Source organism: Oryctolagus cuniculus, chromosome 9 (genome assembly GCF_051225735.1).
Source record: "Oryctolagus cuniculus isolate XC-2025 breed Fujian yellow rabbit chromosome 9, ASM5122573v1, whole genome shotgun sequence".
Lineage (NCBI taxonomy): Eukaryota > Metazoa > Chordata > Mammalia > Lagomorpha > Leporidae > Oryctolagus > Oryctolagus cuniculus.
This window is the reverse complement of record NC_142875.1, coordinates 96,896,320-96,910,348: the sequence shown is the minus strand read 5'-3', so window position 1 is coordinate 96,910,348 and position 14,029 is coordinate 96,896,320. Positions and strand designations below refer to the sequence as shown.

General features: G+C 37.6%; 1 protein-coding gene across 12 annotated transcripts in view; it reads right to left on the bottom strand.

Annotated features, from left to right (window-relative positions):
- CDK8 (cyclin dependent kinase 8) overlaps nt 1-14,029 on the bottom strand; it is a 144,657-nt gene that overhangs the window by 44,436 nt on the left and 86,192 nt on the right. For 11 of the 12 annotated variants that reach the window (XM_089304419.1, XM_089304420.1, XM_008259887.5 and 8 more), the window contains 2 exons: nt 12,709-12,819; nt 6,852-6,992 (listed from right to left, as the gene is read on the bottom strand). In XM_089304419.1, the coding sequence (XP_089160545.1) occupies nt 6,852-6,992; nt 12,709-12,819 (252 nt within the window). Of the gene's footprint in view, nt 1-6,851; nt 6,993-8,111; nt 8,279-12,708; nt 12,820-14,029 lie in introns of those variants that run through there. The other variant, XM_051850742.3, reaches the window with a different exon arrangement.

Here is a 14,029-nt window from a genome sequence, read left to right as displayed (position 1 = left end):
CATGAAGTACAGTGGTGATGTCTCAATCCTAACATTAAGGGGAAAAACTGAGAAAATAAGTGACATAAAAATATCAGAAGAGGAAAAATTAACCAAACAGAGTTAGTTGAGTAGAAATACTGGGTGGGAAGGGACGATGGAAGAGATCACTAGATCAGTACCGTTGTCGGGCAGTCTCTCAACTGACAGGCAGGAACTGAAATCTGTCAGGAGCAAGATGAAGGCAACTGAAAGATTTAAAGTGTAATGTGAATGGACAAGAAGTTTTTATATACCATGTCTCTGCAGTAAATCATAGCAGAGATAAGAAGATAATAAAGGAGAAATGCAACAGGGTGTGTATGTGTCTACAGACAATGGAAAAGCATGAGGAAAGAACAGAAATAACCTATGAAAAATAACTTTGGGAACCACTTCTGTTCTAAGTGAGCTAGCTCATTCAGCAAACCTAAGCAAATATTATATATACACACTGGCTATTTTGTTAGGTATTCTGCTAGGCATTGGGAGGGATACAAACGCATATTAAATCACAGTCTTTGCCCTCAACAGCTTATAATCAAATAAAGAACATATTATCAAAACTAGTAAGTGCCCATGAGTAGTTCAGTGTGACCACCATAGGATTTTAGATGTAAACATTCTCACTTCAAGATAGCCTGACTAGGGAGGCCTTCGTGGATGAAACAGCATGAGGAAAACTTATTTAAAAGACAAACAGAATTGAAGGGAGGCTGCCTCCGGTTGACAGGAAAGTAAGTTTATGAAGTGAGACAGGGAAAGAAAAGGAGCTTAGAGCCAGATTTTACAGCTTCATGCTTCACTTGGATGTACAAATACTAGCATATATGACAGCGTGTTTCAAATTTTAATTGACCACAGAATTATTTCTAGTGAAAGAAAAATTAACTGACTTTGAAATTTACTTAAAAAACAATTTTATGAGAAAAATAATTCCCAGAATTTTAAAGTTGTATAAAAAATCATCAGTTCTTCTGAAAGGTCAGATAGCCAGTAGCAAGGAGTGAACTGGTATGTTTGGGCATACACAGGCACTGGTAGTGAAAGCCCTCACATGCCCTGGCCAGTGTGTTTTAACTTTATCCCAGTGAACTAACTTTTCACATGAAGAGTTCAGGTATCATTTACAAATCAAACCAGGCCTTCTACACAAAAAAATAATCAAATAGGGCCTTATTGCTTCATGTACCTTATTTGACGGGGCTCTGGAAAACCACTAAACTAAATCCAGTCAGGCAAATGGACTTAAACTTCTTCCTTATTAATGAATCACTTATTTTCCCCTAGGGTTTTTTTTATTATTATTGTGATAAAACTCACATTCCAGTGCCTAACAGAAAAATTTATTATCTTAACCATTTTAAGCATACAGCTCAGTGGTATTAAGTACATTCAGAATGTCACACAACCATTACCACCATCCATCTCCACAACTCTTTTCATATTGTAAAACCAAAACTCTGAACACATTAAACCAGGGATGAGGAATGTCCAGCCCGTGGGCCCATAAGGCCTGGCCTGCAAAATCATTTGGTTTAGCCCTGCCAAGGCAACTGCAGGTGAGACTTGAAATCCAATAAATCTATAGAGGCTTTTTTTTTTTTTTTTTTTTTTTTGACAGGCAGAGTGGATAGTGAGAGAGAGAGACGGAGAGAAAGGTCTTCCTTTGCCGTTGGTTCACCCTCCAATGGTAGCTGCGGCCGGCGTGCTGCAGCCAGCACACCATGCTGATCAGAAGCCAGGAGCCAGGTGCTTCCTCCTGGTCTCCCATGCGGGTGCAGGGCCCAAGCACTTGGGCCATCCTCCACTGCCTTCCCAGGCCACAGCAGAGAGCTGGACTGGAAGAGGGGCAGCTGGGATAGGATCTGACGCCCTGACTGGAACTAGAACCCGGTGTGCCAGCACCGCAAGAAGAGGATTAGCCTATTGAGCTGAGGCGCCGGCCGAGGCTAATTTTTAAGTTGATAATTTTGTATGGCCCATGAATGGTGTTATAAATATCCAAATGGCCCTTGGTAGAAAAAAGGCTCCCCACCCCTACAATAAACCATAACAATCCACACCTCTCCCTTGCCTCAGCTCTAGCACCATTCTAGTTCCTTCATGATTTTGACTACTCCAAACATCTCACATAAATGCGATTATATAGCATAATGTCCTCAAGGTTCATCCATGTTGTAGCATGTTGTCAGGATTTTCTTACTTTTTAGCCGGCGCCGTGGCTCAATAGGCTAATCCTCCACCTTGCGGCGCCGGCACACCGGGTTCTAGTCCCGGTCGGGGCGCCGGATTCTGTCCCGATTGCCCCTCTTCCAGGCCAGCTCTCTGCTATGGCCAGGGAGTGCAGTGGAGGATGGCCCAGGTGCTTGGGCCCTGCACCCCATGGGAGACCAGGAAAAGCACCTGGATCCTGGCTCCTGCCATCGGATCAGCGCGGTGCGCCAGCTGCAGCGGTGGCCATTGGAGGGTGAACCAACGGCAAAGGAAGACCTTTCTCTCTCTGTCTCTCTCTCTCACTGTCCACTCTGCCTATCAAAAAAAAAAAAAAAAAAAGGATTTTCTTACTTTTTAATGGCTTAATATTTCATTGTGTTTGTGTATGCAAATACACATACATACACCACTGCTTTGCTTATCTATTCATTCATCAATAGACATTTGGGTTGTTTCCATTTCTTTGCTATGGTAAACAATGCTTCTATGAACAAGGGTATACAAATACCTCATTGAGACCCTGCTTTGACTTCTTTGGGGAGTATAGCCAGAAGTGGAATTGCTGAATTATGCAGTAATTATATCTTTAATTTTCAGATAAAAGTGCCATATTGTTTTCCATAACAGCTATACTGTTTTACATTCTCATCAACAGCACACAAGAGTTGAAATATCTTTATTTGATACTTTCATGAATATTTCCCATGTAATTTCTCTGCATAGTAGGTAAAAAATTCTTAGTAGGCCTTAACCTAATATTCCTACTTTATATAAGCAGGTAACTGAGGGGAAAAACAAAAAACAAAAACAACTGATATAGGCTATCCCACATTATTTCAACTTGTGCCTCTGCTTATTCAATTGTATAGGATGATTAATTTTATGTGTCAGCTTGGCTGGGCCACAGTGCTCAGATGTTTGGGTAAACATTCTGAATGTTTCCATGAAAGTATTTTTGGATGAGATAAACATAAACTGCTGGCCTGAGTAAAATATATTGTGTTCTTTAATGTGGGTGGGCCCTACCCACTCAGTTGAAGACTCTAATAGAACAAAGACTGATTTCCCATGACCAAGAAGGAATCCTGCCAGAAAGCTCTCTTTGAACTTGAACTGCAACTCTTTCCTAAGTCTACAACCTGTGGCCTACCCTACAGATTTTATCAAGCTTCCACAACAGCATGAGCCAATTCTTTAAAATAAATCACTCTCCATATATACTATAAATACACAAACTATTGATTCTGTTTTTCTGGAGTACTTTGACTAATATGGATAGGCAATGCCAGAATCAGGATGGGCAATGCCAGAACCAGGACCATACACTGTTAGTCAAACTATTTTCACTTCTCAAAGAAGAGTAAATGAAGAAAGTAGAAGAGAATAGATAAGGGAAAAAGTTAAGCTAACTTCACATATACTTTTTGTTTTTACCTCTACTTAATAGCAAATAGATTAACATATAAGAAACAAGTTTTATATATACATATTTAATGTTCTAAAACTTACTGTTTAGATTCATAAATTACTTCACAAAAATAATTATGGGATCTATTCCTTCTTGGTTGAGTGGACAGTGAGAGAGAGAGACAGAGAGAAAGGTCTTCCTTTGCCGTTGGTTCACCCTCCAATGGCCGCCACGGCCAGCGCGCTGCGGCCGGCGTACCGCGCTGATCCGATGGCAGGAGCCAGGATCCAGGTGCTTTTCCTGGTCTCCCATGGGGTGCAGGGCCCAAGCACCTGGGCCATCCTCCACTGCACTCCCTGGCCACAGCAGAGAGCTGGCCTGGAAGAGGGGCAACCGGGACAGAATCCGGCGCCCCGACCGGAACTAGAACCCGGTGTGCCAGCGCCGCAAGGCGGAGGATTAGCCTAGTGAGCCGCGGCGCCGGCCCAGTTCACTTTCTTAAAACACCCCTATTGAGTGCATAGTCCAAAAAAGGATTTCAAAACTAATAAATCTCTATTTCCCACCAGGGATATCAGACTTCACTTATTGGTCTGCTTACACATCTGATCTGATCTGATGTGATGATTAATAGGAACAAAATAAACCTTTACTTATTATATAATATTACTAATTGTAAAATAATAACAAATACTTGATAAAATGGGATTGAAAAAGTTATGTTACATAGCTTCTAAGAATGTTCTTGAGAGTAAATATTACTACATGTATTGGTATCACATGTAAAATTAGAATTGAAAAAGTAAAAACATAATGCTCCAAAGTTTAATGATCAGTTGGCAGGAAGGTGTTCCTATTAAAAATACATATTTTCCTTCAGAAACCAAAGAATATGGGAAGTAGAAACCTGAACCAGAACCTAGATTAGAGGCAGAGGGTCTAATTTTAACAAACAATGGTTCAATGAACCTCTGTGTATCTGAGATACACAGAAGGGTTAAATGCTTAAATGAAGTCATGCACTGAAAACACCAGAAATTTTACTTCAAATAGGAAAATCAAAGAGGTGGCAGTAGACATTATATTGCCATTTGGAAAACCTTTTAGATAAACTAACAAATAGCAGCAGCACATCAAGATCCAGAGGAGGGGGAGTGGTCTGCCACATTAACAGAAGTATTTTATTAATGACACTCTTCAGGACTGCCAACACATGGTGACAATAGGAAGCAACAACTTCTAATACGTTTTATTATTTTTAAAGCACGTGCTGATACTGCATTCCTTTGCCTAAGCTTAGGGTACATTGATTCCCAAGTACTCTTTTCTTAAAACATATACAACAGAGATTTCTAAATTGATATCTTCCATATTGTCTTTCCCTGTGTGAAAGACAATCTGTTTAATCTATATCAATACAAAGACCTTTACCAAAAGAGATAAAAAAATCAATTTCATAATTATTTTCACTACCGTAGTTAATACTAATGTAAGTGGTTCAAATTACATAAAATTAACTGGTCTAAAAAATCAGTCTATATGTACCTTAAGAACATACACAATTGTTTTTAATTTTGAAAGAAAAAGAAAATGTAGAGCTATCTGGCATAAGTGACTCTATGAGGACAAATAATCTTTAGCAAAGTTTTATTCTTTTAGAAATCAAAAAAAAAAATCAGTAGCTCAAAAGTGTAAATGTTTTTCCATAATGTAACTCTACCCCTAAAGGCCAAAATTTTTTTCAGCTTCATTAAAAGCCAAAGGATTTGTCTTATTTGTGTTCTGTAAATCCTTTGTTGGTGCAGTCTAATTCTACTAAAAACAGAGTGTGGGGAAGGAAAATATTTCAACCATTTTCCTGCTGTGTTATTAGTCCCAGTATAAACACTCTGTAGGTATGAGGATTGGACACAGAATAACTACTATTAAATGTACATTAAAGCAAATTCTTGAAGCAAGATCAAAGGAGCAGGGGCTAGCCTTGTGGCTCAGTGGATTAAGCTGCTGCCTGTGATGTTGGCATCCCATAAGGGTGCCAGTTTGAGTCCAGGCTGCTCCACTTTTGATCCAGCTCCCTATAATGCACCTGAGAAAGCAGCAGACATGGCCCAAGTAATTGGGCCTCTGCTACCCACTTGGGAGATTCAGATGAAGCTCCTGGCTTCAGCCTGGCCCAGCCCCACCTGTTGTGGCCATTGGGGGAATGAACCAGTGGATGAAAGATATGCCTTTCTCTCTCTGTAATTCTTTCAGATGAACAAATAAATCTTAAAAGAAAAAAAAGAAAGAAAGAAGTAGAAACTGCCACTGAAATAGCTTCTTTAAAGGCCAGAGACTGAATGCATCAAATACACAGCAGCTTGGAAAAGACACCTTGTGTAAGGGCCCAGATCAGCTCTACCTCAGAGTCTACAGGGTTTTTCCAAGGTACACACATGATTACAGAGAGAAATCATCATTTCTGGCACTGTGTTTATAATTGTTAAATGAACATGCTATTAAAAGCCTTACTATAGTTACTACACTTATTAGGAACAGAACTACAAAAGCATAATGTAATTATGCAAAAGAAAGAATAATTTCATGTTTAAGTAATTTAAATTTATTAAGATTTAATAAATAATAACATGCTAGATGGATGAAAAAAGCGTATTTTGTAAGATAAAATGAGAGCCAATTTCTGGCATTTTTAAATTCCTAAAAATTTAATGCACTTGAATACAGCGAGGCTTCTAATAATATACTTCATTATGATTTTAAAGGCTTATGGGCCAAAAGACTGCTGCTAATGTAGTGGATAACTACAGAATTAACATTTTCCACTTATTGTATGTAACTAGTATGTAGTAGGCTCTAAAAGTTTTATTTCAAGTTATTATAAACATACTCATTTCCTGAGTTTGCCTACCACCTAAGAATCAATGTAAAACAAGCCAACGCTTACTTATGGACTAAAAAGGGAAACCAAAGCTTAGGAAAACAAATGTGTCTTCTATCCCCCTGAAAGACACACCAGCTAGTACATGTCAGAAAATCAGGCTGTGTTATCCAAGCTCACAAAGTTAGGACATGTTTTGAGACTACTGCACTTTTATTCCCTCTTTAAGGTCAACAGGTCTACAAGAAGCACTGAAATCTAACACAACTAAGAAAGCATCCAATCATAAATGCATCTTTCTGGTTTAAACTCAACTACAGAGTGACTTACCAAATCCCTGTGCAACACCCAGTTAGCATGCAGGTAATGAATCCCATCTAGGATCTGATATAATAGTGACTTCACCATTCCCCGAGGTAATTGAACTGGCTTCTTGTTTGCTTTTGAAGCTCTGTGAAACTTGATTATATGCTGAAAAAAAGAAAGAAAGAATCACCCAAAGCTTAAAAAAGGAAAGAGGAAAGAAGATCTGAATATTTTCCTAACAGAAAAAGAAACACTCGGGGATTTCTACAGATACTGAAAACATAATTTTTCACATTCTGCTGAATAACATAAATAACTTTAAAACTTCCTAATAACTGAAGCTAAAATTCCATTTCCAAAGTACTTGATAGCATCTCAGAAAATAAATGTTCAAAATAGAAACATTGTATTTTTATTTTTTAAAGCATAATTAGAATTTACTGACTTTAGAAGTATATTTGACCTCCATTTATTTGGTTAAAATTTTCAAGAACAGAATCTTTGGGGCCAGCATGTGTGACACTGGGTTAAATAAGCCACTGCCTGTGATGCCATCATTCCACATAGACACCAGTTCAAGTCCTGATTACTCCACTTTTGATCCAGCTCCCTGCTAATGCACCTGGGAAGCAGCAGCAGATGGCCCAAGTACTCGGGCCCCTGCTACCCATATGGGTGACCCAGATGAAGCTCCTGGCTTCGGCCTGTCCAAGCTCTAGCTGCTGTGGCCATCTAGGGGATGAACCAGAGATGGAAGATCTCTCTTTCTGTGTGTACATCTCTCTCTCTCTCTGTAACTTTGAATTTCAAATGAACAAATAAATCTTTAGGAAAAAAAGATTCAAGTGAGGGGGGAAAGACCCATTAAAATGTTCCACGTATAGTTCTATAGGAAATCCAGTAAAACAAAGTACAGCTTTATAAATGAATGTACCTTACCCTCTCAAGAGGCTTCTTCATTTTAATTAAAACACAAAAATTGCAGGGACATTTCTAAGTCAGTTGCAGTCAACTCTGCCTTACATACCACCATGCATAATTGCTGGCACTAAGTATTGAAAAAAGCAGACTCTAGACCAATATTTCTAAGTGTATTTTAAGCAGATTCTTGAAATCAGCAGATATAATGAAAACATAAGTGAATTTTTTTTAATGTTTTAGGTTAGTCCTTTTACTTTCTATTTTCTTTTGATACACAGAACACAACATGGATAGAAGGGATAATTAATGATTAACAAGTAAGGAGTTTTACTTTCCATGGAAAAAGTATATAGCAAAGAATACCTAGTGGCTGTCACTGTGGCACTGAGGGTAAAGCTGCTGCCTACAGTGCCGGCATCCCATATGGGCGCTGGTTCGAGTCCTGGCTGCTCCTCTTCCCATCCAATTCTCTGCTATGGCCTGGGAAAGCAGTGGAAGATGGCCCAAGTCCTTGAGCCTCTATACCCGCATGGGACTCCCAGAAGCAGCTTCAGGCTCCTGGCCTCGGATCGGCCCAGCTCTGGCTGTTGAGACCATTTGAAGAGTGAACCAGGGGATGGAAGACCTCTCTCTCTCTCTCTTTCTCTCTCTCTCTCTGCCTCTCTCTAACTACCTTTCAAATAAATAAATAAATCTTCTAAAAATAAAAGAATACATAGTAAGAAGGTAAGTATATCAGTCAGCATATTTGTAGTATGATCATCAATATTGTAATAGCAGCATTATGCTATTTTACTTTCTTCTCAGTTATCAAACAAAAAATATAGCTGCAATAATCTAAATGTTCTGTCACTTGTCTTAAGATATAATATGACAATCAAGTCTGTTGTCCTAAAGAAGATGGATTGGCTCTCCAAGTTTAGTAAAAATGAGTTAAAATAGCATACTTTTCTTTACATTTTATTTATCTATTTGAGAGGTAGAGTTACAGAGAGAGGGAGAGACAGAGAGAAAGGTCTTTCATCCACTGATTCACTCCCCAAATGGCCACAATGGCAGGAGCTGAGCTGATCAAAAGCTGAGCAAAGTCAGGAGCCAGGAGCTTCTTCCAGGTCTCCCTGGAAGGTGCAGGGCCCAAGCATTTGAACTATCTTCCACTTTTTTCCCAGGCCATAAGCAGAGAGCTGGATGGTAAGAGGAGCAATTGGGACACGAACAAGTGCCCATAAGCAATGCCGGCGCCACAGGAGGAGGCTTATTCTACAACAACACAGCATCAGACCCCTTAAAAAATTAAAAGTCTGCCACAATAACAATGAAAAGAACAAAAATATGTAGAGGAAGATAACTGATTCCACATACAGTTCTGCAGTTAATACTTTCATCAGAAAATTACAAGTGACTTTATCAACATTTTTAAAACTATAAAAACTATGGTGAGTGAATTTCTTATCTTCATTTTCTTTATATTCCAAGATTATAAAACAAATACATAGTATACATACCATGAAATCTCACCAACACCTAGGTGATTTTTTTTTTTTAAGATTTCTTTATTTACTTGAAAGAGTAATGCAGAGAGAGAGAGGTCTTCAATCTGCTGGCTCAATCCCTAGATGGCCGCAATGGCTGGAGCTGCACCAATCCAAAGCCAGGAGCCAGGAGCTTCCTCTGGGTCTTCCACAAGGGTACAGGGTCCCAAGCACTTGGGCCATCTTCCACTGCTTTCCCAGGCCATAGCACAGAGCTGGATCAGAAGTAGAGCAGCCAGGACTTGAACTGGCGCCCATATGGGATGCTGGCACCTGAGGCGGCTTTACTCACTAAACCACAGCATCAGCCCCCACCTAAGGTCTTCCTTTCGCCATTGGTTCACCCTCCAATGGCCGCCGTGGCCGGTGCGCTGCGGCCGGCGCACCGCGCTGATCCGAAGGCAGGAGCCAGGTGCTTCTCCTGGTCTCCTCTTTTAATTGCCAAATGCTTTTGTTAGCCTTTGCTGCCTATTCCAGCCAATCAACTTCAACATTCCCGTTTAATAAGAAGATAAAATGGATAAGGGGATGTGTTTTAATAAACTGGATTATCATATTTTAATAAAATTGAACACTAAAACTACTTTTTGGCTTAAATGAATATTGATATGATAAGAAAGTTAATGATGAACTATCTATACACACTGCAGAATATTATATGTAATATAGTTTGTTAAAGTACAATCATTATACCTAATGTAAAATTAAATATTATACACCATTTGCTAGAAATCATATTGAATGCAATTCTATCTCCTGTGCTTTACCATAGCTAATAACAGATTATTCTTAAAAATCAGCCTGTAAAATTTATTCATCAAGTTAAAGTATATTATTTGATTGTATGTTAGGCTTCAGAGTATTTAAGTATTTACTTTAATTCAATATTGGTCACCCTGATTTAACAAAATTAATTATAGAATCCCAATTTGATTTGATTATGCTTCTTTATAAATAGCAGAAGGTAATACTCAAAGAATAAGTTATAGTTACTATTAGATTTGGATAACAGTTTCATAAAACAGAAAATTTAATGTGTCTACTTTCTTTTCTGAAATAATGCTTTCTAGATAAATTATTTCACTGTGTTAAAATAAATTCTTTCAAAAGTTTCAATCAAATCATTCTGAGTCATGAAAACAGTAATCTACAAATATTTACTCTATAAATACAAAAGTATATGAAATCCAGGTAAGTTCGAATTTCTGGAATATGGTAAAGTTAAAATTATGCAGATGAGGCTAATTTTGGATATTAGTAAAATAGTTTGAATCTATTTTTACTATTTTCAGAAGTGAATTTACATTTCAAAATAGTTTTACTAGTATTTGCATCAGTTTTACTTCAGCATTTTGTGTTTGCATTTACAAACTACAGCTGAACAAAAACAGAAATTATTTTGAAGATTTCTGACAATGAGCCATAACAGACCTTACTAACTATCAGAAAAAAATAGATATCATAAGAGTAAAGCAGTTGTTAAAGAATTGAGATAACACTGGGGATTTTGTTTACTTGTTTTAAACTGTATTCTGTATTGAAAGATGTTCTTGTGAACAGCTTTTTGTCACAATGGGTGAAGCTGCCATCTGTGACACAGATTTCCCATATCAGATATCAGGTTCAAGTCCCAGCTGCTCTACTTCTGATCCAGCTCATGTGCCTGGGAAAGCAGTGGAAAACAGCCCAGAAACTTGAGTCCCTGTCCTACAATGTGCATGTATAATCATTACACCTACTGCAAAATTAAATATTATACACCAAAATTAAATAGTATCCATACACAATGTAGATGGAGTTCTAGGTTCCTGGCTTTGGCCTGGCCCAGGATGGACCATGGTAGCCATTTGGGGAATAAACCATAGTGGAAGATCTTGCTCTGTCTCTCACTCTCTGTTGTTTTGCCTTTCAAAGAAATAAATCTTTAAAAAAACAAAAACAAAAAAAGATGCTCTTTATATATGATTGATGAGGACATAAGTTTTGACAATATGTTTCAAAATTACTTTGGCTATCTTGTCACACATTTTCATTGTATCTATCAGAAAATCTTATCCCCAAGGTGGCATTTCAGATGTTTTAAGAAATAAAATTACTGAATAAAGCAATGAATTTTATAGTTACTTAACATTTTTTCAAATACCAAGTTTAAAAATAATCTACTTAGTAAAGTTCAAAATACTGAGGCAGATGTTTGTATTTCAGCTATTTAGACAAATTATAATTCTTATAATAATTTTGTCAAATATTATCAAATTTCAGCTAAACTAATAAATTGTAATCGCTTAATTTTGAGATGTCTTCTAGTAGTCAATTGCATCCAAGTTTCTAAAAATATTCTTATCATAGGCCAAATAAAAATAACTAAAAATCACAGGAGGGGCCAGGTTCTAGTCCTGGTTGCTCCTCTTCCAGTCCAGCTCTCTGCTGTGGCCCGGGAAGGCAGTGGAGGATGGCCCAAGTGCTTGGGCCCCTGCACCCACAAGGGAGACCAGGAGGAAGCTCCAGGATCCTGGCTCCTGGCTCCGGGTCGGCGAAGCGCCGGCCATGGCGGCCATTTGGGGAGTGAACCAGCGGAGGGAAGACCTTTCTCTCTATCTTCTCTCTCTCTCTCACTGTCTATAACTCTACCTGTCAAATAAATTAAAACAAAACAAAACAAAAACACACACACACACACAAGATAATGGAATCTATTTTTACAGCAAACTTATTTTTCAGCAAACCTCGTGTTCACAAAGAATTGTTCCTATGCAAAAGTATGCCCCAATTTAATTAAGTACAATATTGAATTGCTACAGAAGAAAATAAGAAATGCACTAAAATACTGAATATTAGTTGTGAATTACATCTAATAAATGATTAATAATACTTTCCTACATTTATAGAGTACATTTAGTTTGTAAAACTTCAAATCCAAAAATTGCTCTTCAGGAAATTCTTATAAAAAGGCAAGAAAAGTATTTACATGTTACACAAGCCTTGACTTGCCTTATGTGATCTGACAAATAACAGATAAGACCAATATATCTCAGTCCAGTCTCAAATATAACAGATTCATCCTCCTACAGGAGTATACCATGTTCACATTTTAAATTACTTTAGAACAAAAAGAAATATCTTGCTCTTAAATTTCACAGCAAAATTTCATACTTTTAACAAAAGTATGGCTAAAACACTATGGAATAGTTGTTTACACTCTTTATTTGCTAGTTTTTTTTTAGTATCTGTTAAAAAATGAAGCTTACAAGATCAAAAAGTAGTAACAGTGAAAAACTCTAGCCTTGGTAATATAACCACATTCTATAATGTTGTTTTTATTTTTAAAATGTATATGCTATAGTAGGATAAGTTCTCAACTGTTGTTAGTTACTCTAAACAATACCTGACTGAAACCAATAGCTCATGTCCACAGCAATCTACCTTACCCAGAGATCATGTTCAGCGTAGTCAAACAGAAGCCATACTTTCCTATCAGCATGAGACAGAAACACCTTTTGAAGAGAGATGACATTCGGATGTTTAAGCTCACGAAGTAACTGTAAAACAATGGAGAAAATTAAAAATTTTTTCCACAAAGGTAATGTTTAAAAACCACATTCTTTGTGATTCAAAGCAACAGAAACTCAGTGGTAAGCAATCTTAAAATCTAATCAGCACCTGCACAATTTTGAGGTATCTATACAGATGCTTTAGTTAACATATGAGGGGGGAAAATCTGTGCAGAAAAGATAGTGAAAATGCATAACTGAATGAATCTATTTTGTTACTGTCTGGTTGGTGATTGTTTATTTTCTTACTGCAATAAAATATACACAAGAATGACCATTTTAACCATTCTTAAGTACATAATTCAATGACACTGAATATATTCCCAATGTTGAGCAACCTTCATCAATATCCATTTTAGAAACTCGTCATCATCCCAAACAGAAACTCTATACTTAACAATAAACATACTCTCCTCTTCCCCAAACCATTAGTAACCTCTACTCTATTCTGTGTCTCAAAGAATTTGCCTATTCTAAATACCTCATGCAATGGAATCATACAACACTTATTCTTTTGTATCTGGCTTTTTTCACTTATCCTACTGTCTTCAAGGTCCATCCATGTCGTAGCATGTGTAAAGAATTTTATCCCTTTTTATGGATGTCTGGTATACATACAGATGCCCTGCAGCTTACCATGGGGTCACATTCTGATAACCCCATGGTAAGTTAAAAATCTGCTAACACCTCCCAGTTTAATCACAGAACACAATGCAAAGCACCAGCTGTGTGCCTGGTGATCATGGGGCTGACTAGGAGTCGCAGCTACTGCTGCTGCCCAACATTTGAAAGAGGATCAGACCACACAGTGCTAGCCAGGAACAGAACCAAATTCAGAATTCACTGAGTACTGCTTCTGCTGAATGTGTACACATTCCTATATACTTTAAAACATCCTCCAGACTACTTATAATACTTAATACAATATAAATGCTATATAGACAGCTGTATTATTCAGAGAATTATGATAAGGAAAAATGTCTATATTTGGTACATAATTTTTTCCCCAAATATTTTCAATCCATGTTTGGCTGAACCAGATGCAGAAACCATGAATGCAGAGGGTTGAATGCATACAGGAAGATGTGCATATGTTATAAGCAAATACTACACAGTTTTATATGAGACTTGCGCATCCACGAATTTTGGGATCCATGGAGGGTCCTGAACAAATTCACTTATAATTACCAAGAGATGA